The 25696-nt window shown below is 38.2% G+C and overlaps 1 protein-coding gene across 1 annotated transcript in view; it reads left to right on the forward strand.

The window, feature by feature from the left end:
* Positions 1 to 25696, forward strand: part of cdc73 (cell division cycle 73, Paf1/RNA polymerase II complex component, homolog (S. cerevisiae)) — a 111308-nt gene that overhangs the window by 13854 nt on the left and 71758 nt on the right. The window contains exons 8-10 of the mRNA XM_007895671.2: positions 3699 to 3797; positions 4751 to 4829; positions 15873 to 15937. Of these exons, the coding sequence (XP_007893862.1) occupies positions 3699 to 3797; positions 4751 to 4829; positions 15873 to 15937 (243 nt within the window). The remainder of the gene's footprint in view (positions 1 to 3698; positions 3798 to 4750; positions 4830 to 15872; positions 15938 to 25696) is intronic.

Consider the following 25696-nt stretch of genomic DNA (forward strand, 5'->3'; position numbering starts at 1 on the left):
CATGTTTAGTCTTTATCAATAAAGTGAAATAATATAGATTGGTGGTAAAATATACCTCAACAGCACCAATCAACTCCCCGCACCCTCGCAAATGTACCTCGTAATTTTGGCAAATATTTTCTATTGGCCATGGTCATGACTAGATAAGCACCCTCTCTCATGCCTTGTGGTTAACAAGTGGTCTAGAATCTTTATTCTCATTTATGAGTTGTGAAGACTTGAGATACTAGGAAAAATTTATTTCCAGGTTGTATACATCTTGAGTTGACGGGCAATACTTCCAACTATCTGTTAATGTCTATGGGATTGAAATCTGTTTATATTAGTCAGCACCACTGAACATGTCCAAAATTTCACCTGATGGTAAGTGTCAGGAAAGACAACATGACCGTTCTGTGTGGAAAAGCTGGCTGACTATGCTTCAACTCCCAGCTTCTTAGCGATGTTTGTGGCCTGGAATTTTTAATTAACTGTCCAAAGACTGAATTGGGTAAAGACCAGTTAGCAGCATAATAGAAAGCGAGAGTACAGCACCAAATATACTATGTTCGTTTTCAGTGGCTGATCTGAAGAATGCAATTAGAAGGCTGTGTCTTCTACATCATGCGATTATTAACTGGCAAAGTATTGATGGTTTTCCATGTCAATGGATATTGCACCAATAGTCTATTTTAACTATGGGGAAAATGTTTCATGTAATTGATTTGGCGTCTTCAGAAAAAACAATTTTATATTTTTGTGTTTCTATGTATATAGTGTAAAAGCTTTAAGGTATGTAGTACAAGCTACATTTGTTCCAGACTGGCATCTATCTGCCACTGATTGTATCACTCATCTGCGAGGAAAGTACATTGATTGCTGTAGGAAATAAATTGTAAAGGGAAGTAAGGTGACAATTGGTGGCACGTTTTAAACTGTATGAATAGATTTTTTTCCTTTGTATTCAGGCCTGAACAGTAGTTGAGAGTAGGGCAAAATCAGAGATGTAACTGTCGGGGTAGAAGTGTAAACTAAAAAATATTTATTGCTAAATATTGTTTCCTTTGAGTTGTATGTGTCTTTGTCTTTGTTGTGCTGTTGTGCACTTGTAGATTACAACTCTACAAGTATATATTTCCAATGAAGTGTGAGCTCTGACCTCTTCAAAACTTTGTACATTTTGTGTGCAGATTTATTTTTTCATTTGGGGATTTGGGTGACCTTATCAAGTCCAGTTTTTATTGCTCATCATAATGACACTGCTTGAAAAGTGAAGGGAGTTTCTTGCTGTGTCTTGGCCAACAATTCCCTGGATAAAGTTGGTCATTCACTTTTGAATGCTGCAATATAATTTTCATTAAATTGTTATCTGCAGTAGAACACTAAATTATTGGACATGGGCTGCAGAGATTTGGATGGTTTCAGAGATTTGCAACTGGTGTAGGGAGGAGCTGAGGAGTCTGGCAAGTATTGGAATAATTCAGGCTGGGCACAAGGAGGGTGTGAATAACACCAACGTTACCTGACTATTCAGACTAAATCTAATAGTTACACGTGACCTCAATTAGAGTATAAAATAGTTCAAATTATCTGAACTGAAATGTTGAGGCTGCATATAAAATATCACAGGCTTAACATTTGTATTTAGTATAAGTGTTAATCTTTAAATATACAGTTGATGTCTGTCCTCACAGTATCTTATTGGGAAGCTGATTCATAATATAACCATATAACAAAGTAATAATAATAATCCTTGCATTTGATATAGCGCTTTTCATGTCTTCTAGACATCTCAAAGCGCTTCACAGATTAGAGTGTAAAGTGAATTGACTGTATTTGTGGGTGAAATGCGGCAGCCAATTGCGCACAGCAATGTCCCACAAACAGTTGTGGATTGAAATTATGAATTTATTATTTTTTTTTAGGGTATTTACAGATGCCCTCAAAAAGTGTATCAGCTTTAGGAAGACTACTCCATATGAGAAACAAACCAATTTGAACTGCTGTTAACTTGAGCCTTCAAACATTTAAAATTTAAATGTCTGTAAACTCAATGTAAGAACTGATTGCCCTGAGTATTCTGAGGTGACGAGTAGAAATCGAAATAATTAAAAATTACATTCAGACATTACACAACTTACCCATAAGACGACTCACTCATCAAACATCAGAAAACTTACAAATCCCCATTAAAATAATTGCACAGAATTGTTCAACTAGAGTTAAGTCCTCCTGAGTAGCATTCATGACAGCTTGAACAAATAATACCTGAAGTTCCGAGCACCATGTTTTGATGTACTTTACAAATCTTTTGACAAGTTTTTGTGCTGCATAGAAATAAAGGATCACAATTCAACTTGTATTCACTTTCTAATTATCCATGCAAATCTTCCACTTGTTTGATATAAATTAAACCCTGCGTTCCATTTGTGAGAAAGGCCACATATACATCACTCACTCAGTTTCATATCTGATACCTTTCGTATCATTCAAACTTGTCTGTTATAACAACAGATTAGGGATCTTTTACAGAAGTTTTTTTTGGTCTGATGTTTGTTTCCATTTGAGGCAGAAGCTTGGTCACTATTGGGTGCAATTCCCCCCCCCCCCCCTGTTCATTCATGTAATTCTGCCTTTTTTCTCCACCTTGCTGCCAAACTTTTTTTGTCATTGTGGTTTCTCGGTTTATTATCTCCTAGATTCTTGTTTACTTGGATTGTGCACAGCGTCACCCTGTGATGGTTTACTTTACAGCATAATGCGTTTTTAACGTAAAGCTGTGTCACAGTGATATTTCCAATGCCAAATGCTAAACAAAAGAATTTATTATCTTTTTGGAGTTCAAATCTGTTGCACATAGAAATGTATTGGACTGGTAAATCCTTGTGACTTGTTTCGCCTATTTAGTCCCGAAGTAAAAAGATCTGTCACAGATGCAAGGATTATTATTATATTATTAAATAGCAGTTTTGTTCAGTGTCAACACCAGGGACTTGAGCCCATTAACTGATGCTTAACGCATTCTTGGAGTTCCCAGATGAGATGTTAAATCGAAATACTGACCGACTTTTAAAATGGTTCTGTTGACCATAATGATCTCATGGGACCATTTGGAGAAGAGTAGGGTGTTTTTCTAGTGTCCTGGCCAATGCCCTTTCCTGGTCTAGATATACCAAAAGCAGGTGTTCATGTACAAAATTACATTTACAGGATGTCAGGAATTTGAATTCAGTCGAAAATATAAAACTAGCCAGTTGGAGGTTTATCCTTTGGATGAGATGTTAAACCGAGGTCCCTTCTGCATGTTTAGGTGGACATTAAAGATCCCATTTACTATTTGAAAAAGAAGGCCTTTTTCCCCCCAGTGTCCTGGCCAACCATGTCCCAGATAGTTGGTCAGTCACTTCATGGCTGATTGTGGAACATCGCTGTGTGAAAATGGGTTGTTGCATTCATCTACAAAAAATAGTCACTACCTTTACAGAGAAATCTGTGAAGCGATTTGAAACATCCTCCTGATGTGCAAGGAATGATATCAAATGCATGTATTTATTACCAAGAAATGCTATCGCAGGGGCTAAAGTATTCTTTTTGTCAATTGGCAAGAATTGGGTATGAGTCATATTAGTTTATAAATAGAAAACTGTACTGCAATTGGTTGTATATTTTAGAAATGTTCACAAGCTGCTGCTTATAAATTTCATATTCTTCTTCCTTAGAATTTTTCAAAGAACATTTTTGCAATATTACAATCTGTAAAAGCCAGGGAAGAAGGACGGGCCCCAGAACAGAGACCTCCACCAAATGTGGTACAGCCGGTAAGAACCATGAATAAACCTTCACCATACTGATCAATTATAAATGCATACAATGTACAGATACTAAATGTGCCTACAGTAGTAATCATAATTGTTATTACAATTTTCCCTGGTGATATATCTTGCTTAATTTTCTATCCTTAAATGGCTGTAATTCAGACGAAGAAAAAGAAATCTGTGCATTAAAATGTTACCTGGGATATTTCTGGTTCCAATTCAATGATTCATGTAAGATTGAGCTGGCAAAGCTAGTTTTCATCGGCTTAAATGAGTATAGTCCTTTATTCAAAAGCAGGTTTGTTAACTTAATTAAATCCCTTGGCCTTTGCATCTTGCTGACTCTGCTTTCTCATTGATTGAAACGTGACAAATGATCCCTTGGTGAGATACCAAAGGACACACGTGGAATCTTCAAGCATGCATTGGCCCTTTGAGGAGAGGATGGAAGAAAATTGGAGAGATGGGGGAATAAACGTTAATAAAGTCCACCTGCCTTCCATTCCAATGTTTGGATCCATTAAATCAGATGCAGTGTTATAAGTGGTCCTGCTATAAAAATGGGCACATGTCAGCACTTTCATGTGTCTGTTTGCACAGTGCACAGGAAGTTAACGAATGCTCTCATGAGGATTTCTGTATTTGCCAGGGCATTGCTAGTTGCCAGGTGCCTTCTGCATCTGCACTCTAAAATCGGGATGAACCCAGAAGCGTACTGTACTTCCAGTTGTGGGAACACAGAACACCTATAGTGGAGGCTATATTGAGGCATTTTATAATCAGGTTGGCTTGCAGGAAGCAGTTTGGATGAATATGCAAACTTTATTACAAGTGGTTCTGTATTTTCTGAGTGACTCGGCACTATTTAATCATAAGCTCATGTAATCGAGAAAGATTCTTGTCTCTGATTAACAAATCAAGAAACGTCAGTGTTAAAAACATAATGTTCTTTGTAGGATCCAGCATTACGAAGCAAGCAGCCTGTGCCAGCGGCATATAACAGATATGATCAAGAAAGATTTGCTAAGAAAGAAGGTAAATATGCTTGCTTTTATTCTCTCCAAATATCCCTTGCACATGGAGCCAGAAGAACAAATAAAGATGATTAAATTAAAACCACATAGAACAGTCAATCAGGAACCTTTTGTAATCATTTGCATCACTGAACATCAATGAGGAACCCATTGCTGAAGGACCATTATTTGAGTATCTTTGAAGCAACAAATAAATGTTAATTTTAAATAGATACACTAATGGGTTACAAATAGAAAAGAAAGAGCTTTAGTATTCACCAGTTCATTTACCGTTTTACAGATGAAACTATATGGCATTGTGTAGAGAAGCTTTGAGAATCTTAATCATGCTTGACCTGGCAGACAAATGTTATCCAATGTAATTTATATTCATAATTGTATCTAATACGCAAATTGACAAGAAAAACTGATCTTACTATTTGTGATGAATCGTGCAGTTAATGAAATGTATATTAAAAAAGGTTTAATGAGTCCCTTTTAAAACTGGTCTGACAGAATCTAGCCATGCGCGACAGTTTTATAGAAAAATTGTTTTCTGTTTTTTTTTATTAATGTGGAAAATGAGATAAATCGTTGTTGCATTTCATGAGTAGTTCTATCTGCTGGCACTTTCTTTGTCCAGGGTTGGTTCTAGGGTTGGCTTCTCACATTGCTTATCCTTGCTGCAATAAATGTAACAACATGGTGTAATAGGACAATGCATTGTAAATTTTGAAAGAAAAATCTTACTTTTAAGGCAATTGTTGGAAAGTTAACATTTTAACTTATTTAATTTAGGATGTAAACGCACATGTCCAAGTGGAGTAAGGTCTAATGAGCTTCTTCATAATATTACCTTTCACAGGGTTATCTGGTCGCCCCCAGCGCCTCTCCCCGTTTCCTTTTTGCTAAACTGGATGTTCTACCTCAGTGGGATTTTTGTTTCCTGCTGTCACAAATTCTGATCTGATAACCCTCACTGAGTTTTACTTGACTTCAGTTTAACTCTGAGCCAAGACCTATGCATAGTTACACAATTATGTAGCATGGAAATGTATTCCCCTCTCCTGTACCCTTCTCTTCATGTATACAACTGTATGGAACCTAAGAATTGCTAGATGAAAAAAGACCAAGATCCATCTAGTTTGCCTTCTACCATCCTGGTAGTTGCAATCTACAATAATGGAGATATCAATAGCAATTCATTCTGTTGGGATTGGTCTACAATGTATTTGTGTCTATGCAAACATAATAACTGCAGGATTGAGGTACGCAAGTATTTATTCCAGTTTATCCCAAAGTGGTAAATTTACACTGGAGAGCTGCTAGAGGTTTACTAGAATGAGTTTATAATACCAACTTGCATTTATATAGTGGTCCTCACACAGGGTAGCGTCCCAGACCACTTGAAAGAAAAATGAGAAATTTTGAATCAAATCTTATGAGAAAGCAGTAGCATTCTTTAAGATTGGAGGTTTTCCAGCCATAGAATTTGTTATCTCTGCAAAGCTGACCAGTTGCTTTTGTTCTTTTCGCCTGCAGACCGATAACTCGCACCATTTTGTGTTTCAGTTCAGAATGACTCATTTTCATTTTTGAAAGGTTCAGACAAGCAAATATTATTCAAAACTCAGCAGCATGCTAATTGCATAGATTGAATCAATTAATAATGTTGCGTTTCCAGGCAGCAACTGCAGGATAATGAAATCTGTAATTTTCAAAGAACAGGATGAAACGCATAATAGGATATGTCACACCCATGCCAACCATATTGTGAGTAAGATCAGAAATTAGTGAGGTGTGAGTAGTTTTATACTATGGACGCCATAAGGAACTAGGTTGTACAATTAACTTAGGACACATAAAATCAACACTGCAATTATTGCTTAAAATAAAATTATAATGATCAAGCGATTAGAATTTTTTTAGAAATGAAAGTTTTGATCATGCATATGAATGGCTTTTTGATTAGTTTCGTGCTGCACATTTAAATACCAGAAACTTGATCGATTAGGTGACAATAGGTTTTGGTTACTTTGAAGAAGTTACTCTGCATGCATTAATCTTCATTGAAGATACATTGGCCATTCGAGTGGAAAACTTATTTTGTTTTCAGGAACATCCATGTTTCAAAGCTGACAATTTATATGGACTATGTTATCTGTACTCCAAGAGTTAGGAAAGAATAACCGATATGGGATATATATTATTATGTATATGAAAGGACACTAAGGAAATAGGCTTGCTGATCATACTTAAAACATTTTCTATTAGATTTTTACATGTGAAGTTTTCTACTGGGACATAATGAGCAGGTTTCTATAGGAAGAAAACCTTTTTTCAGCAAATACTTAATATAATCCTTGCATTTGATATAGCGCTTTTCAAGTCTTCTAGACGCCTCAAAGCGCTTCACAGAATAAACTGAAGTGAATTGACTGTATATTTATGGGTGAAATGTGGCAGCTGATTGCGCACATCAGTGTCCCACAAACAGTCGTGGATTGAAGTGACCAGTTTTATTATTGTTTTTTTTCTTGAGGGATTATTATCAGGTGTGTGGAGTAAGGAAATTTGCCCAAGGTTTTGCCTTGCCGGGAATCAAACCCAGGTCTCTCGATTGTTAGGCAAGTGCTCTAACCACTGAGCTACAGGACTCCTTAACCATGTAATTAACCAACTTGTTGAATGCTGTTTGGTACAACAAGATTATCTCCGGGGTTTTAACACTTGACACAGGCCTTTTGAATGATGTGTAAGAATAATAAATCAATATGCAGGGTATAATGTGGTGGTCTGGATCCAATGTCTCCTCACGTTAAAATAAAGTGTGAAAAAAGTGGCCAACTTCTGGGTCATCAAACCACTGTTGATGTCACTTCCTACACTCTATGCACAGGAAACATTGCTGGGGTTTCCTCCTTCATGAAGTCAAAGGGACTTTAGTGTTTTGTGTCTCCAATATAGGCTGGGCCCAAAATAAACTCAAAGGCGGCACCTTACAACAGGACTCTATGGATGTGGTTACATCAAGTGCTAACCAAGATAATTTATTTTTCTTTCTCTCTTGAAACCCTTTGTTTGAATATTTGAAAAGGGTACAAGACAGGTTGAAGCATACCGTATTTGGGAACAGGACAAAGGTTATTAATTAGTATCAACAAGCTGTTGTAACTTTTAACCTGACCTATTTGCATTCTTACTATATTGCTGACTTCATTCTCTTTCCAGGAAATCATCTAGGTGTAACTTTTCCAAGATAAGGTTTGAGGGCCTTGCCTTCATTACATTGATAGTAGCCGCTTATCAAAACAACCTAATTCTAATGTCTCTCAGAAGAACTGTTTGAGCTTTTGACTGACTGGAACTTCCATTTTTCTGTATAATTTCTTGGTTTAGGGGCTCCACTTCCTGATTTATGAATTTCACTTTTTTTTGTGGGGTTGAATTTTTAATAGAAAATACTCAGTGGGGGGAGCACTTTCAATCTGAAATTTTCAGTTGCGCACATGTTTTTTTTAAAAAAATTCACCTATCTTGAAGATTTGTTTGAGTTTCACAGCAACTTGCTGGGAACTTTATCACATTGACAGGATTCGTTGAGTAAATTGATTATTCTATCAACAGTTCCTTTTTTAATGTGTGGTGTGACCAGTCTCACAGTCTGAAATGGGCTGCACCACATAAATGGGAACTGCTTGTTGATGGGCTACCTATGTATATTGTGTTAAGTTGTGTCCAGTTTTATTAAATTGCTATTTTCAGATTTGGAAGATTTGCAAGGATGCTTAGAAATATTGTTTTAATATAGCTCTATAGAAAAGCCTAATAAACTTTTTAATTGTATAATAATGATTACCTTCTCCTACCTATTAATCCTGGAATTTGTTTCTTTATCCAGATTGGGTGTCCTGAACAGTGGCACTGATTGATCTGCTTTGCAGATGTCTCTGAATTGGAATCTAATGCTTTCTTGATGCTACAACAATAAGAACTTACCTTTTTGGAGTCCTGTAGCTCAATGGTTAGAGCACTCGCTTTGCAAGCGAGACACCTGGGTTCAATTCCAGGCAGGGCGAAACCTTGGGCAAGTTTCCTTACTCCACACGCCTAATAATAATCCCTCCAAAACAAAACAATAATAAATTGTTAATTTTCAATCCACAACTGTTTGTGGGGCATTGCTGTGCGCAATTGGCTGCCGCGTTCGCCCACAAATATACTGTCAATTCACTTAGAATTTTAGAACCCATTGTCTTAATTAAAAAGTGTTTCACAATCTCTATGTTGGGAGAGAAGTAAGTCTGTCATGATGTCAAACACAAGGGATGCAATTATGGTTTTGATTGTCGCTCCATCGATTGGATTTTTAGAAAATATGTAACACACTTTTCCATTGAGGCCTGTGCCCCTTTAATCTTCTCACTATCGGAAATGATTTTTTGTCACAATCTTTGTAACAAAGTTGATGCTATTGCTCCCTCAAGGTCACTTGTATTGCCTCTAAGGTTTGATATTTTCTGTCTTGTTCAGCTGGACAGCTGCAGTCATTTTATTTTTAACATTGTATAAATGTCAACGGAAAATTTCTGTATGCTGGAGGACAATGTTACAACCTGTCGAGACAATTTTGTACTGTAGTATTTGTCTATGGTTAGTTGAACTATACGGAGTCTCATGAAATTAGATCTCAGACAACTGAATTAACTAAAGTCTTGGCAATAATTACTACAGTACTTTTGAGAACTGTAGTAATTAAAATGCTGCTGCAAGTTAAGTTGTAACCGAATATGCATTCATTATTTTACCTAGTTTCAGCAGAACTGATTCTTTAAAGACTTTTTGTTGGACACTGCTATGCGCACTTGGCTGCCGCGTTTCGTCCACACATATACAGTCAATTCACTTTACAGTCTATTCTGGGAAAAGCTTGGAGACATCTAGAAGACGTGAAAAATGCTATAGCAAATGTAAGGATTATTATTGAGTAGTGTCTGTTGTAAGATCAGATGATTTGTATTGCAACTGTTTGGTTTTCTTTCCTTCTGGTACTACTTTCATTGAATCAGTAAGGTGTTTCACTTCAGTTGATAGCACTGTAGACAGCAGACTGAATGCAATAAGAATACTGAAATAATCCAGAGAATTCACTTTATGTATGGTAATTGCCACAAAAAGTATGTTTTAAATTCATCGCTTCATAAAAATGTGTAAATTAAGTCTCTCAATGACTCAGTTACTTATGGCATTACGTACAGCAGAACTAGATACCCCATGGATTGATTTTCCCCAGTCTCCTGAGCTCCCTGATCACAGCCAGGGCAGTGGGGAGTTTTAGTTGACTTTCAAGTTCCTTGGCAAAGGGAAAATCAACTAGGGTTCCTGTTCTTATTCACTCTGAGGTGATCCCCTACTGCAAAGTGCATATATGTGAACCTGACATGACAACGGGATCAGACTCAACAGTCTCCATGGTTGATCAGCCTGCCTACTGTCACTGTCTAACCTCCCACATGAAGCATAGAGGCTTAGAAAAGATACTGGAGAGTTTATATATCTGTGGAACCGAACCATACCCCAGTGTGAGTCAATACCTTCTGGCTGGGTGGGGGGCAGGGTGGAATGGTAAAAAGATCTAGACATTTAGATCTGCTTTCCTCATTGTTTTAGAAAGTGGCAAAGTATTGCTGATGTACCTCCCAGTCTTGTCATTGTTTTGACAGTAATACTCTGGTGTTTCAGTGTGGGGCTACCTAAGTGCAATATACACAAGTTTCTTCTTGAGATTATTTGAACATCTGCACTCTGGACCATTCTAGATGTTTTAACGTTGTTGTTGTTAACAAGCCTTATTAAACAGGTAATATCAGGATGATTGGTTCATTACGTAACCCGAAGATATAGATCTTAAGCATTATTGGTACATCTTCCTTAGAATGCCCAAATTAAATGTATCTTTTTTGAAAGAATTTTTGCCTCTATACAAATCTACTTTCCAACTTTGTAATGCTTGGAGCTATTTTTGTCATTCCATGGCTACCGCTGATTTGCTTGGGCTTTGATGCCGTCTCCTCTGGTCACAGATCTGTGAATCTTAACTCAAAATGTTAAATATGTGATTGAGAGGGAGAAGATAATTTGATTTAACATGGTCATGTGTGGTACAGCATCTGAAATGGACAATATCTTCTGTACATAATTTATTTTAAGAAAAGATAAATGAGGTTCAGTATCAGTCATTGTATCATCTAAAGACTGCTTGTGAGCAGCAGCAATTGGAAGTTTTAAATTTATTATTCATGCATATTGTACTCTAAAACAAATTGTTTCAAAAAAGGCTTTTTTCCTTAAGTGTTTTCAAAGTGACAGTTATGAACTAATCATAACAAGTTTAAATTTGGTTAGTGTATCAATGCTTATTTATCTTGCATTTATAACAGCTGCATTGCAAAGTATGCTATAGATTTGACTTCTCCAATGCAGGCACACTTATAATTCATAAAGATAAATGGCCCATTGAAATAGTCAGTTATTTCAAGGAATCAACTGTAGTTTTGTGTAGTCTAGTTCTTTGAAGAATGGTCAAAACAAATTTGCCATATCATTACAAGATATCTCTGTGATAAAATAATTCCAGTTTCTGTTTAAAAATCAGCAATGTGATAGATTGCTATGTTTATAAAATTATATTTGTATTATTGAGGGACTTGATTCATGGAAGACTCTTGGTACAGTTCATAGAAACATGCAGAACCATCTTTTCGTTTGTGTATATAAGGCAGCTTTATCAGCCACGCTTAATTTTTCTCTCATCATTGATGTAGCATTCTGGGCTGTTGTCAATGCTTACACTTTTTTTAATCACTTTCTTTACTGTAGGTTGGCAATAAGCAGGTTTAGAATAAGGATGCAGGCTTGTAGTGGCTTCCTTTTTTTGGTTGGGCTCTTTCTCCAATACCATTATCCTCAGCCAACAGCCTTTGATTGGTCTGCTGTTACAATCTTGGCAGTTCAGTTCCAGTCCTGACCTGTCGAAGCATGCGCACTAACCGGTGATTGCATTGAATCTCGGAAAATGTAGTCTTGATCTGTTGCCACATGTGCAGAAGAACTTCATTTCCTGTGATTCTATGCATTTCCAATGCTTGCTGGTAAGTGTGTGTGCAGTGGCTGGTCAAGACACATTGAATTGCAGGAAATGTAGTCTTGACCTATCACTGCATGTGCACTTATCAGCAACATTCCATTATGCTTGCGGAGTGTAGATTATTGATTAAATCACATTTTATATGACTTCTACAATTTGTCTGTAACTCGGACTTTAAGTCATATTAAATGCTATGATCCTGACTGATGCGATTATGTGATTTTTTTACTGTATTATTTGGTTTGAGACATTGTACCTTAAATCAGTTTTGTCAATTCTACAATGAAAATAAGTTCACTTCTAAGCTTCACAACCAGGAATTGCCCTACAAGGACTGCTTATTTAAGTGTTAAAATTATTCTTGATTATAATCATCCAGCAGAACTTCTTTTCATAAACAACAGGACTGGGAGAACTACATTTGACATATTCAATTAATTTTAGGATGCTCAGCATGAAGGGGCTTCATCTGTTGTAATAAAATGCACATTTTGAAGAGGTTGGTTTTCAGCTTGGTTATATACAACTTCAAGTGGAACTACTGTTATGATGGTTTTGTTCTTCATCCATAAAACGTGGCCACAGAAAAACATCTGTCGCCTTCAGGGTTTTTCTTATAGGGGCTCCACTTCCTGATTTATGAATTTCACTTTTTTTTATAAAATAAGTATTTTAGTTTTTAAGAAAAGCTAGCTCAAGATTTCTGGGAAATTCTAGGCTACCTTTACTCTCCTTATGTTGGAAAACTAATTGAAGTAATGAAGTTACTTTGTCAGGAACCTCAGAATAGATTTTTCAATACACTAGTGTTAACCTTGACAAATAAAATACATAAACGTAGAAATCACATAAATCTTATCTTTCAAAATCATACAATCGCTTAACCATTCAGTTTCCTATCAAAACAGCTTAAATCTTTGCACTACTCGTATTAATCAACTCCTAACTTGTAATGCTGCTCCCCGATATCAAAATTGATTTAACTGCTGTATGTTTGAATTGCTGGCGATTTCTAATGGTGATTTATAACTTAAATTTGACTGGACTCCTGAAATAGTCCTTGCAATTGATGATAATCCATGCATTTAATATGTCGCCTTATCATGTCATCGAAGTCTCAGTTTTTCACAGGTTCTCCTGAAAAGTGTGTAACTTAACATAACGTGTAGGAGCAGGAGTAGGCCATCCACCCTTCAAACCTGCCCCGCCATTCAATCATGGCTGATCTTCTAATCTAACTCCAGCTAATAATCTAACCCTGCCTTATTCCCATATCCCTTAATACCTTTTGCAATAACAAATCTATTTATCTCAGTCTTGAATATGTTCAAGGACTGAGCGTCAACAGCCCTTTGGGGTAGCGAGTTCCATACATTCACCACCCTTTGAGTGAAGACGTTCTTCCTCAGCTTAGTGCGAAAGGGCTGGCCTCTGATTTTAAGGTTGTGACCCCTGGTTTTAGTTTCTCCAACCAGGGGAAACAATCTCCCACTATCATGCCCTTTGATGATCTTATCGATTTATATAAGATTCCCTCTAATTCTTCTATATTCTAGAGAATATAGGCCCAATTTGGTCAGCCTATCCTCATAACTCATCCCCTTCATCCCTGGTACTAACATAGTAAATCGACGCTGCACCACCTCCAAGGCAAGTACATCCTTCATTGAATAAGGAGACCAAAACTGTACACAGTATTCCAAGTGTGGTCTCACGAGGGTCCTATACAGTTGCAGCAAGACTTCCCTACCCTTATACTCTAATCCTTTCATAATGAATCCTAACATACCCTTTGCCTTCCTAATTGCTTGTACCTGCAGACTAACTTTCTGTGATTGGTGTACAAGGACACCCAAGCCCCTCTGGACGCTAACACATTCCAATCTCTCCCCTTCTAAAAGTAACCCGCTCTACTGTTTTTGCTACCTAGGTGGATGACTATCACTTCCCTACATTATACTTCATCTGCCACCTGTCTGCCCAATCACCTAACCTATCCATGTCTCGCTGCAGTTTTTTAATGTCATCCTCTGTGTTGACACTTCCTCCTAGTTTTGTGTCATCCGCAAATTTAGATATATTAACTTCGATGTCCTCATCTAGATCGTTGATGTAGATAATAAATAGCTGAGGCCCAAGGAATGATCCTTGTGGCACTCCACTAGTCACATCCCGCCAATCTGAAAAGGACCCGTTTATCCCTACTCTTTGTTTCCTACCCGTTAACCATTCCCCGAATCCACGTTAATATGCTCCCCCCAATTCCATAGGCCCTTATCTTTAACTATTTTGTGGGAGAATTGCAACACACTGACTTGCTAGAACTAAAGAAGATTGAGTTGCACAACATTGCTGTATAAAGTACTTTTGCTCACCCATTTAAAAAAAATCCGTAGAAATTGCCGCACAAACTCCAGTACATAGAGGATGCTTTTTTGTTAAAGAAAACATTTTTGTCACAAAGTTCAATTCCCATGAAAACTTTTATCAAAATCAAATACTAAAATTGTACTTTGACTTGGGTCTTCTGTACGATTTGAGTTTGTGTGGGATTGTAGATATGGTATCAAATTGATTTATTTTCAATAACCAAAAGCTGAACTTTTTTAAATGCTTATATGTTCTGAAATATTTAAACCTTCCAAGGAAGTGGAAAGGATTACTGGGATCAAATTTTTAATAGAAAATACTCAGTGGGGGGAGCACTATCGGTCTGAAATTTTCAGTTGTCACCAATGTTTTTTTAAAAGCAATTCATGTACCGTGAAGATTTGTTTGAGTTTCACAGCAACTTGCTGGGAACTTTATCACATTGAAAGGATTCGTTGAGTAAATTGATTATTCTATCAACAGTTCCTTTTTTAATGTGTGGTGTGACCAGTCTCACAGTCTGAAATGGGCTGCACCACATAAATGGGAACTGCTTGTTGATGGGCTACCTATGTATATTGTGTTAAGTTGTGTCCAGTTTTCTTAAATTGCTATTTTCAGATTTGGAAGATTTGCAAGGATGCTTAGAAATGTTGTTTTAATATAGCTCTATAGAAAAGCCTAATAAACTTTTTAATTGTATAATAATGATTACCTTCTCCTACCTATTAATCCTGGAATTTGTTTCTTTATCCAGATTGGGTGTCCTGAACAGTGGCACTGATTGATCTGCTTTGCAGATGTCTCTGAATTGGAATCTAATGCTTTCTTGATGCTACAACAATAAGAACTTACCTTTTTGGAGTCCTGTAGCTCAATGGTTAGAGCACTCGCTTTGCAAGCGAGACACCTGGGTTCAATTCCAGGCAGGGCGAAACCTTGGGCAAGTTTCCTTACTCCACACGCCTAATAATAATCCCTCCAAAACAAAACAATAATAAATTGTTAATTTTCAATCCACAACTGTTTATGGGGCATTGCTGTGCACAATTGGCTGCCGTGTTTCGCCCACAAATATACAGTCAATTCACTTCACAGTACATTCTGTGAAAGGCTTTGAGACGTCTAGAAGACGTGAAGAGTGCTATATCAAATGCAAGGATTATTATTATATTAAGTAGCGTCCTCTACTTGGAGTGGGGTCTCAAAGCCACAAGGCCGTAGCTTTTGCGAGTCGTGTTTACCTCCAATAATAATTCAGGTTCATTCTGTGTCTGCATTATAGAAAAGGAGCCGATTCTAATCATATGTTTCTCACCCTCCACCCTGACTCTTGAATGCAACGAAGAAGTGCTTTTTCATTTATATGTGGCAGATGTTGAGCCTCAGATGTTAGCAGTTTTAGTTAGTGTTGAATGGAGGTACTATTTTTTTTAATACAGTGAATTGTTGGGTAAATAATTTATCCAATTTTGGATAACTGCAGGAATGGTGAGAAATGACTACATTTTATTTGACATTCTTAACTATGATTACTTTTCTTTGCAGAAACGGAAGGTTTCAAGATTGATACCATGGGGACCTACCACGGCATGACATTGAAGTCTGTAACTGTAAGTGTTGTTGCTCAGTCCACTGAATTCATAGTTAAGAGTTGCTTAGGATTTAATACCTTATCAAGAGGTCAAATTCAACAAGTTAAGTTAAAATATTGAGAGACTTGTGAGCGGTGTGATGTAGAATCCAAATTATTCCAGTGATGGTTTCTGTTTCCATATTTATTTATATATTTATTTTTTGCACTGCTGAATTTTTTTACACTTCATGAAGTATTAGTTTAATGGACATACCTTCCACACACGTTTGAATGGCAAGTGATATCTGGATTTGTCCATCACCATTTCCCACAAAACTACCGTTGGGAAAGTGCCCAAGACGAGTTTGGAGGAACAATGCCTTTTGGTTTCTTTCCCTTGTGCCAAACACTTATCTTCTTATGTTTATTCTATGGTCCCTAAGAAAATCTTCCTAATGAAGGAATCATGGCCCCAACATTGTGTCCTTCCACTCCTTTGATTGTGCATGGGGGAAGAGGGGAAATAGATCTTGACAATATCTAGTGCATTAATACTTCATTCTGTCTCTTCTTTCATTTTGCTCAATACTGTTTCAAGATGTATACTGTTGCTAAACTATTGTTTGCTTGACTAAACCTGCGTATCATTATTAGTTACAATATTTTAACCTGAGCTGACCTGAAACTTTAAAATGCAGCCAATGTAATAATGAAAAGCTTGTTTCAAAAATAAAATGAATATTCCTTTCCAGAAAAATCATGAGTGAATAGACTCAATAAACAATAGTCTGTTGTCTTCAGTTGTACTTCAATGCCGTAGACATGTCCTGAATGACTTGTAATTGAGCAGATGATGTAGTTGATTTCTGCCAAGTTTTGAACCAAGTTAATTAGCATGGTTTTCATCTGATGTCAGCTTCATAACTGTTTCTCTATTGCGGAGGATTTGGACTAGAATGGGTCACATTCACAATTCATCAGTGATGGTATTGTTTTGATATCTCCCAATGATCAGATAAAATAAAACAATTGAATTTTCAAAGTTTCCCAAGACAAATTAAAGCCTGTATAGAGCTATATCACATTCTGTTTTGAGCAGTTTTAAGGAATTGGGGGTATTGATTAGTGTGGCCTGTAAGTCAGGCTGCAAGTTTTTGATCTTGCTGTTTTAAGATCTAGAGGGTTTTTAAGTCTAGCAAATCTCTGTATACAGTTTAACGTACAATAATTGCTGCATTTAGTGAATTGATGAGAATAACTCCCCAAAGAGATATTGTACATCTACATTAAATTGAATAGTAACTAACGTAGCATTAAATACCTGTAACTTGATTTATTTGATGTCACATTTAGGCTAGTTATTCTAAAGAGCCAGGCAACCTATTCTGTATTATTTTGACATGTTTAAATGTACTGTTGGGTGATAATGGTCATCCTAGCAAAGTTTTGGTGGCAAAATTGAGTACAGTACATTAGGAGAAATTTCTTTCTCTTCAAATAATGGCCACTTGATCTCAGTTTAATGTCTTATCAAAAATACTAGTCTTACAAAATGCAGTATTCCCACTGTATTGCATTGGAGCAATAAGCATATAATAATAATAATAATAATAATCCTTGCATTTGATATAGCGCTTTTCACGTCGGGAGGACGTCCCAAAGCGCTTCACAGAACACACTGTAAAGTGAATTGACTGTATATTTGTGGGCGAACGCGGCAGCCAATTGCGCACAGCAATGTCCCACAAACAGTCATGGATTGAAAATGACCAATTTATTATTGTTTTTGGTTTTTGGAGGGATTATTATTCCCTCCAATAGGCTGTGTACAAACATAGAAACTTAGATACTTTACTGTCATAAAAAAATTCTCTGGTTATGTCAAGCTTACTGTAAGGCTTTAAAATAGAAAATCTTTGAAACAGCCATCCTTGTTTCCTTACAACAGATTATTAATGATTTATGTTTTGATGACCTGAGCCTGTTACATGTGTGTATCAGCTCACAGCTCATCTAAGTGGAAGTGTGTCCAAGTTGATTGATTAGTTTGTGGACTTGAGCTTGCATTGTTCAGTGCTTAAAATCATAAATTACTGGAGAAGTTGCTGTTGTGTAGAGACTCATTATTGCAGCACTGTTTTGAGTATTACTGAGTAAGCCTTTTACCATGCAATTAACTTCCAAATAAACACATCCCTGATCCGTATAATCATGGAAGCATGAATTCAACAGGAACAAGTTTCATTTTATATAGAGCATTTTATGTAAAAGAATGCTTATGGAGCATTTCACAAAATGAAGTGAATGTTATGTAGGAAACACAGCAGGCAATTTGCACCAACCATGTTTCATAAAAGTAGTGCCTAAATATTTATTCCAAAAGTGGAAGCCATTTTTATTCATTCTCATTTTATAAGAGTTCTTGATCCCAAGTTAACAAATAAAAAAAAAGCAATTATTTCCTTTTTTCTTTTTCTGCCAATATACAGTGCTTCTGTAAATGTTTTTGTCTGTTCCAATTAATATTGAAGAGTGTCAGTGTCAAAGAATTGAGCACTATTTTACGATTGAGATCTGGTATTTGTACCAAGCTGTTCCATTTTCGAGAAACAAGACACCCTCCACGATTTCCCAGTGAAACCCGACCATAGAGTACCCCCAACTGCCCAGTATGACACTTTCATTTCAGTGAAGAATTGCGACTCTGTTGTGCACTTTTTATTCCCATTCCTGTGTACAGCAATATACTTGCTGAAGTTTTTCGCTCATTGCTTACATTTCTAGTCTATACCTTCTTCTGGCCTAGATGAGAAAGGGTGCTGAACTAAACTTGACTACATGGAGGTGATCGGATATAAATGGAGGATATAGATAATGTCGAGTGATTTCCTCTTGTAACGGTAGGCTTCCTGGAATCAAAGGAAATGAAAGTTTTTTTAATGGTTATTTTAGAAAAAAAGTGTATTGAAGACATTTCTTTCTCACAACCTTCCCCTTTAAATTCTAAACCCAAACAGTTAAATAGTCTTTTTAACCCAGCTACAAGAAGTCAGTCATATTAACCCAATGCTGTGTGAAATTGCAGCGTTGAAATTTTGCCTGTTACTGTGCATATCTTCTGTTGAAAGGCGATGGCACTTTATTAATACAACGCAGAACTTTAGTGTTCCTTACTGAACAAAAGACGCAGTCATTCCAAGCAGTTTCATGTGGGAACAATACTTCTATTTAAGCACTGATGAGTGAATTGGATTGTAGAATGTTCCCTTGCTGGTCGTTTATTGCAAAAGAAAGTTATAGCAGATTCTACTCTTTCTTGTTGATCAGTATGTAGATAGATTGTTTAGGGCAATATCTGAGTAGCTTCGCTTGTTTTTAACTGAACATTTTTGATTTTGAGGTAATATGGTTATGGTCTTTAAGATTCTGAAGGGAATATAGACCACAATAAAAGGTTCTATCTTGTGATGAACAGTAGAACCAGAGGACATGGCTGTGATTGAAGGGGGTAGATACAGAACAAATCTGCGGAAACACTACTACAGTGAGTAGTAAACTTATGGAACAGGCTCCCTAGAGAGATAGGGGAAGCAGAAAATGTTTGTTTCAAGAACAAATTAGATTTCTGCTAGAAAGTAATATCGCAGGATACAGTACATATTTTGGGACACAACATGTCAAGCAACAGCCAAGACGGTGGAAGGCAAACTAGATGGACCTTGATCTTCTTTCGTCTAGCAAATTCTCATGTTATATTCTTATGTACTTTGATGTAGCTATGTACAAAATGACCTTAAAAATCAGGCAATCAACATACATCTTTGGATTTGAATGGAGTTCAGCCTCTGCTTAAAAATAGTCCACAGTTCAAAAGAGAAAACCTAGGGATCGTGCTTTTAAGAACTTTAGTTGAGTGTACTTTTCTTTTAGCCCTGTTTTCAGCTCAGTACAAGACTGTTTCCTTTATTTTCATGATCAGAGACATATGCATTTGGACCAGTTAGAAATGGTAAGAAAGTTACTCTGCAGACAAGTTATCAGAAATGTTTCAGTTTCATATGAGTCAGGCAGGAAAAGAATATGAACAATATTCTACTTGGTTTTGTAGACATTCTGGACTCTTATTGAAGTCTGTCACACCAGAGTTATTTGTTAGATGTAATCTCAAGAAAACATGACACAATAGGTATTCCTGTGTGTATTGAATGCTTTTGCTTGGATTCAGTATTGGATCCACAGTTTTAAGTGATCTGTATTTGGACCACCACAGATTTGTGTGGTCTTATCTAGCACTACTCATAAAATAAAAATTAGTTTTGGAGACTGATATTTCCCTGAAGCTGTTCTTTTTAAATTTAATATTCATTAGCAATGTATCTTTTGCTTGCATTTAAGTAAAGTCTGTGGCTGTCTTAGATTTTTAAACTTTTGTAAAAAAACACACACACTCTGGTAATGTCTGCAAGCCATTTGTATTGGCTTTTTAATGGAGGTAATTTAGAAACCGTGAAAATTTGCTAACTGAGGGAGGAATTATTTATGTTTGACTGCAGTTAATTCAAGTGCAGGAACACAATAAAAATTGATTTGGTTATGTTACATTAGTATTTAATGTTGTTTCCTAAAACTTCTCTCTCATTTCTTTGAGGAATAATTAACCAGTATATTAAACCATTTACCTTTAAAGAATATTTTAAATATGGTTTCAAAAGATCTCTGTTCAGAGTATTGCTGCTTTCTTTTTTTNCCTGTTTCAACAAATCTAGTAAGTCGTATTCTGATCATTCTTTACTCAGCGGGCAATTAACAACTTGAACATGTTTCCAGGAAGGTTGGTTGAGGCAAGGACACTGGACTAATTTATATAACAAAAACTGTTCGAAACGACAAGGAAGTTTTTTTTACAATCTGGAATCTTGGTTAACAGTCCTCCAGATAAAATTGGTCATTCACTTCTTCATGGCTGTTTGTGGGGCATTACAAATTGGCTGTTGCGTTTGCCTGAAATATACACCATCAGGCACTCTATAGTAAATTTTGTTTCAGATTTCCCGCAGTATTTTGCGTTTTGTTTACTCTACAGTAAATGCTGGAGGACCTTTGAGACATTTTGACCTCATAAGGTGCTATATCAAAAATGAGGATTATATTTATTATTATTCTTGTACAATGGCAGTAATGATGATTGGAAAAATGTTATTTCGTTTTGACCAACTTTAATTCTCAGAAGCCATGCTATTTATTCCTTTTTCAACGCAAGGCTTACAGTTTTATTGATTTGGATAGGATATTTTAGTGTTGCTTTGTTTTGGATGTGCATTTGATTTTGGGACATATTTCTGTGGTTGAAACCTGGTGGACAATTATTTCACTTTTCTTGAGCAATTAAGTTGATGCAAAGCAGTGCTATCTTTTAACCATGTTGATCTACTGTCTGATAAAAAGAGATTGGTTTTGCGTAAGATAACTTGCCAAGCAATTGACGCTTATCAAGCAGGGTTGGCTGTACAGTAAGAAACTAATTGCTAAAAAATGATTTATCAGTTAAACAGCTGCGGGTCTAAAGCGAAAAATCAACATTTGTTTATGCGCACAATACATCGAGTATTGTATTAAATGTTGTTATAAAAGAGCACAGAGGCAGTTTGAGTATTTTTTTTAAAAATCTTATAAATTTACAAAACTTGTCTTTCCAAAATAAGTTAAAAGAACTGCACTTAAAAAAAAAACTTTCTATGCATAATCTTCAATACGGAGATTGATGTAATGGATGATGCTTTCTGGTGAAACAGCTGATTGTTTTGGGCTGAAGGATTTTAATTAAGCATGTGCACTAAGGGATGTCAGATTGCTTTTAATGTACATAAATGTAGGTTTATTACTCAAAGGTGAAGTCTCACCAGTGGCTAACCATGCGTCACTGACCACCCACCCACCCCCACACTCACCCTGCCACTTGCTTTTAGTCTCGGCGTGTGTGTTATGGCTGCCGCCACCGACCCAAGCTGCTTCCCCACAATGTCCCCACCCCTGTCCTCTACCCTCACTTGCTCCCGCTTGCTCCTCCTCTCCTACCGCCCTCGCCGACTCCTATCCCTGCTCGACCGTCCCAATGCCTTCCTCTGCTCCAGGCTGCGAATCCTCCATCGGGCCCACCATGGAAGTCGCTGCTGGTTGTCTAACAGTAGCCACTCTGACTGCCCTGTCCCCTACTCTTGCTGCAAGGCTTACCGGTCCCCGATTCACAGGGGCCAACCTCTCCCTACCACATCCCTACCCTCCCTATCAGTCCCCTCCTCCCCCGCCATGCCCGCCACTTTCCGCCACCAACTGTCCCCTCCGCATCGGACTACAAAACGTCCCGTTCCCTCTCCAACAAAACACACACCACTCAAGACCTCATTGTCGACGAACATATCGACATCCTTGCCCTCACTGAAACCAGGATCACTCCAGGCTACTTCCCCCTGACTGAGGCTACACCTTCCCCCTGACTGAGGTCACACCACCCGGCTACACCTTCCATCGCACCCCTCGACCTAACCGCCGGGTGGCAGGGTGGCTCTTATCTCCCATGCCCCGCTCGGCCTATCCCCTTACGCTTCTGGAACTTTCTCCTCCTTTGAGCACTTTACCCTCTGATCACCCCTCCAATCTTTCCTTCAAAATTCTCTTTATCTACCGCCCCCCCCAAGCCTTCCACCACCTTCATTCCTGACATCTCCATCCTCCTATCTTCCCTCTCCCTTTGCTCTGAACGCCTCCTCATGCCTGGCGATTTCAACCTTCACTTCATCCCCTCCTCCTCTACCTCTGCTGAATTTTCCTCCCTTATATCCTCCCTCAGTCTCTCACTCGACATCCAATCCGCCACCGACGTCCACGGTCTAGCCCCTCGATCTGGTGATCACTCGGGCACTCACTGTCTCGGACCTCACCTTCATCGACGAAGCAATCTCAGACCATCACTTCATCACCCTTAACTCCTCAATCTCTCTCCCCACCACCACCCAACCCACCTCCATCTCATACCGTCCCTGGAAAAAAATCTCCCACCCCACCTCCCTCTCGGCTGCCTTGGAGTCATCTGAACTTGTTCCACTCTCGTTCCTACAATGACCTATCCTCCTCAGTCTCCCTTCTCCACAGCTCCCTCTCCTCCACTCTCGATTCCCTCACTACTGTCTCCTACTCACGCAAATCACCTTGGTACACAAGCCACCTCCGCTCCCTTAAAGCCCAGGCGCATTGCACTGAGCGCATCTGGCTTAAATCAAACCTAACTGTCCACCTGCAGATTTGGCTGGACCATGTCAAATCCTACCGCTCTGGTCAAAGTGACAAATGACATTCTGTCCATCTGCGACCAGGGCTCCCTCTGCCTCCTCGTCCTCCTTGGCCTCTCTGCTGCAGATGGACAGAATGTCATTTGTCACTTTGACCAGGACGGTTACTGGATTCACTTTAGAGTATATTCTGTGAAGTGCTTTGAGACGTCTAGAAGACGTGAAAAGCACTATATCAAATGCAAGGATTATTATTATAACGGATAGAAATCCTATCCAGTGTGAAGTGTGGAACAAGGGACAATAATCTGCAACAAAAACATAAGATGCTGGGAACACTCAGCAGCTCAGGCAGCATCTATGGAGAGACGAAAGTGAGTCAATGTTTAGAGGAGACCACATCGTGATCTACATTGGGGAGACTAAACGCAGATTGGGTGTCCGATTTGCCTAACACCTCCTTTCTGTCCGCAAGCACAATTCTGAGCTTTCGGTTTCTTGCCACTTCAACTCTCCCTCCCACTCACACTCTGACCTCTCCATCCATGGTATCTTACGCTGTTCCAATGGACCACAGCGCAAGCTTGAGGATGAGCACCTCATTTATCTGCTAGGGACCTTACAGGCCTCCAGCCTCAATATTGATTTCAATAATTTCAGACCATAACAGCTCACCTTCCCCTTCCCTCTCTTCTGTGACCATAACCACAGCATCTGGGTTCCAGACACATCTTTTCCCTCTCTGGTCTGCCTGTTTTGTTGCAATTCCTCCCTTTGTTTTGTATCATTAACAACAACAAGAAGATTTCATTTATAGAGCGCCTTTCACGTCGGGAGGACGTCTCAAGGCGCTGGACAGTTGGGTCAGGACCCAAGCAGGGGGGAAATGGTCAGGGTGAAGGGAGGGAGCGAGGAGGAGGTAGAGAGTCGAGAGGGGAGCTGAAGGCACGGTCAAAGAGAAAGGTCTTGAGACCGGCCTTGAAGGAGGAAAGGGAGGAAGCAAGGCGAAGGCACTGGGGGATGGAGTTCCAGCGCCTCGGGGCTGAGAGGCTGAAGGCCCGGCCACCGATGGTAGGGCGGTTGGGGCGGGGGATGTGGAGCAGACCGGAGCCAGAGGAACGGAGAGTACGGACAGGTAAGTAGGGGGATAGTAGGTCGGAGAGGTAGGAGGGAGCAAGGCCGTGAATGGCCTTGTAGGTGAGGATGAGGATCTTGAATTTGATCCTCTGGGGGGTGGAGAGCCAATGGAGGCGAGCGAGGGTGGGAGTGATGTGGTCGCGAAGCCTGGTGCGGGACAGTACACAAGCTGCAGAGTTCTAAATAACCTGCAGCTTGACACCTCTTTAACCCATCATCCCCTGTCTCCTCTATCCTATTTTCTCCTTTGTCTTCCTTGCCCTGTCTTCCCCCTTTCTGTTAATCCTTAAAAGGCTCTCCCTCCCAACATGCCCCAGTTCTGACGAAGGGTCGTGGACCCAAAATGTTGACTCACTTTCCTTTCTCCATATATGCTGCCTGACCTGCTGAGTGTTCCCAGCGACTTATGTTTTTGTTTCAGATTTCCAGCATCTGTAGTATTTTGCATTCTGTTTACAATCCTAACTGTATTGGCTTTGTTCACCTGCCTTGAGCAGATACCATCCAGATCTGTTTCTAATATTGAAGGTTATTTTGCAGTAACAAATATTCAAACCATTTACGAGATTGCTTAAAATAAAAGCAGTGAAAAGCCCAGTTGACAAGCTGATAATGAACAAAACATTCTATTATTTTTCAAGTTGAATCTGTCAGGCTGACAGAAGCTTTCATTTTCTCTATTTTTTAACAGTAGTCTGATATAACTATGGACCTCTCTGTTATCGTTGGGGTGCCTAATACAAATGTCTATAAAGCAACTTATGCAATGCTGTAGTTAGAAAAATTATGAAATATTGCAGGAGAATTCGCTTGGCTGCCTTGCACTATTACTGGACATGAATTTTAATATTAAACCACGGTTAGAAACGAGACCGAATTTCTAGTCAATTCAAAATGAATAGATTTTATATTGCAGGTGTAGCTTTCGTATTGCCGGATATGGAAACTTTCCATTATGAAAATACAAGGCTGCAAATTTGATAGTTTTAATCAATGGATTGATAATCGGATTTCTCCAAATGCAAGAATTTATTGAATTGAATTTGTTTTATCCATCAATGTAAGTGCAATGTTTGATATATTTTTAATTGCACCCATCATATATGAAGGCAGTGCATAATTCATGGTTTCCAATAATTCATGGTTTTGGCATTTATTCATAAACATTTGTTGCACCATGCGTTTGGACTTTTCTTTTCCAGCTAGGTAAGCCATTTGGATTTTTTTCTGTGGCATTCTACTCAAAAACCCTATTCTACTTGTACTGTCTTAATTTAAATTGCTTTGTTTTCGGGGTCTACATCAGGGCAAGTTAAAGCTCATGTATCATGCGATTGTCATTTCAGTACAGCTTCATGTGTTGTCAATTCTTG

This window comes from Callorhinchus milii, unplaced genomic scaffold (genome assembly GCF_018977255.1).
Source record: "Callorhinchus milii isolate IMCB2004 unplaced genomic scaffold, IMCB_Cmil_1.0 Scaffold5, whole genome shotgun sequence".
Classification (NCBI taxonomy): domain Eukaryota; kingdom Metazoa; phylum Chordata; class Chondrichthyes; order Chimaeriformes; family Callorhinchidae; genus Callorhinchus; species Callorhinchus milii.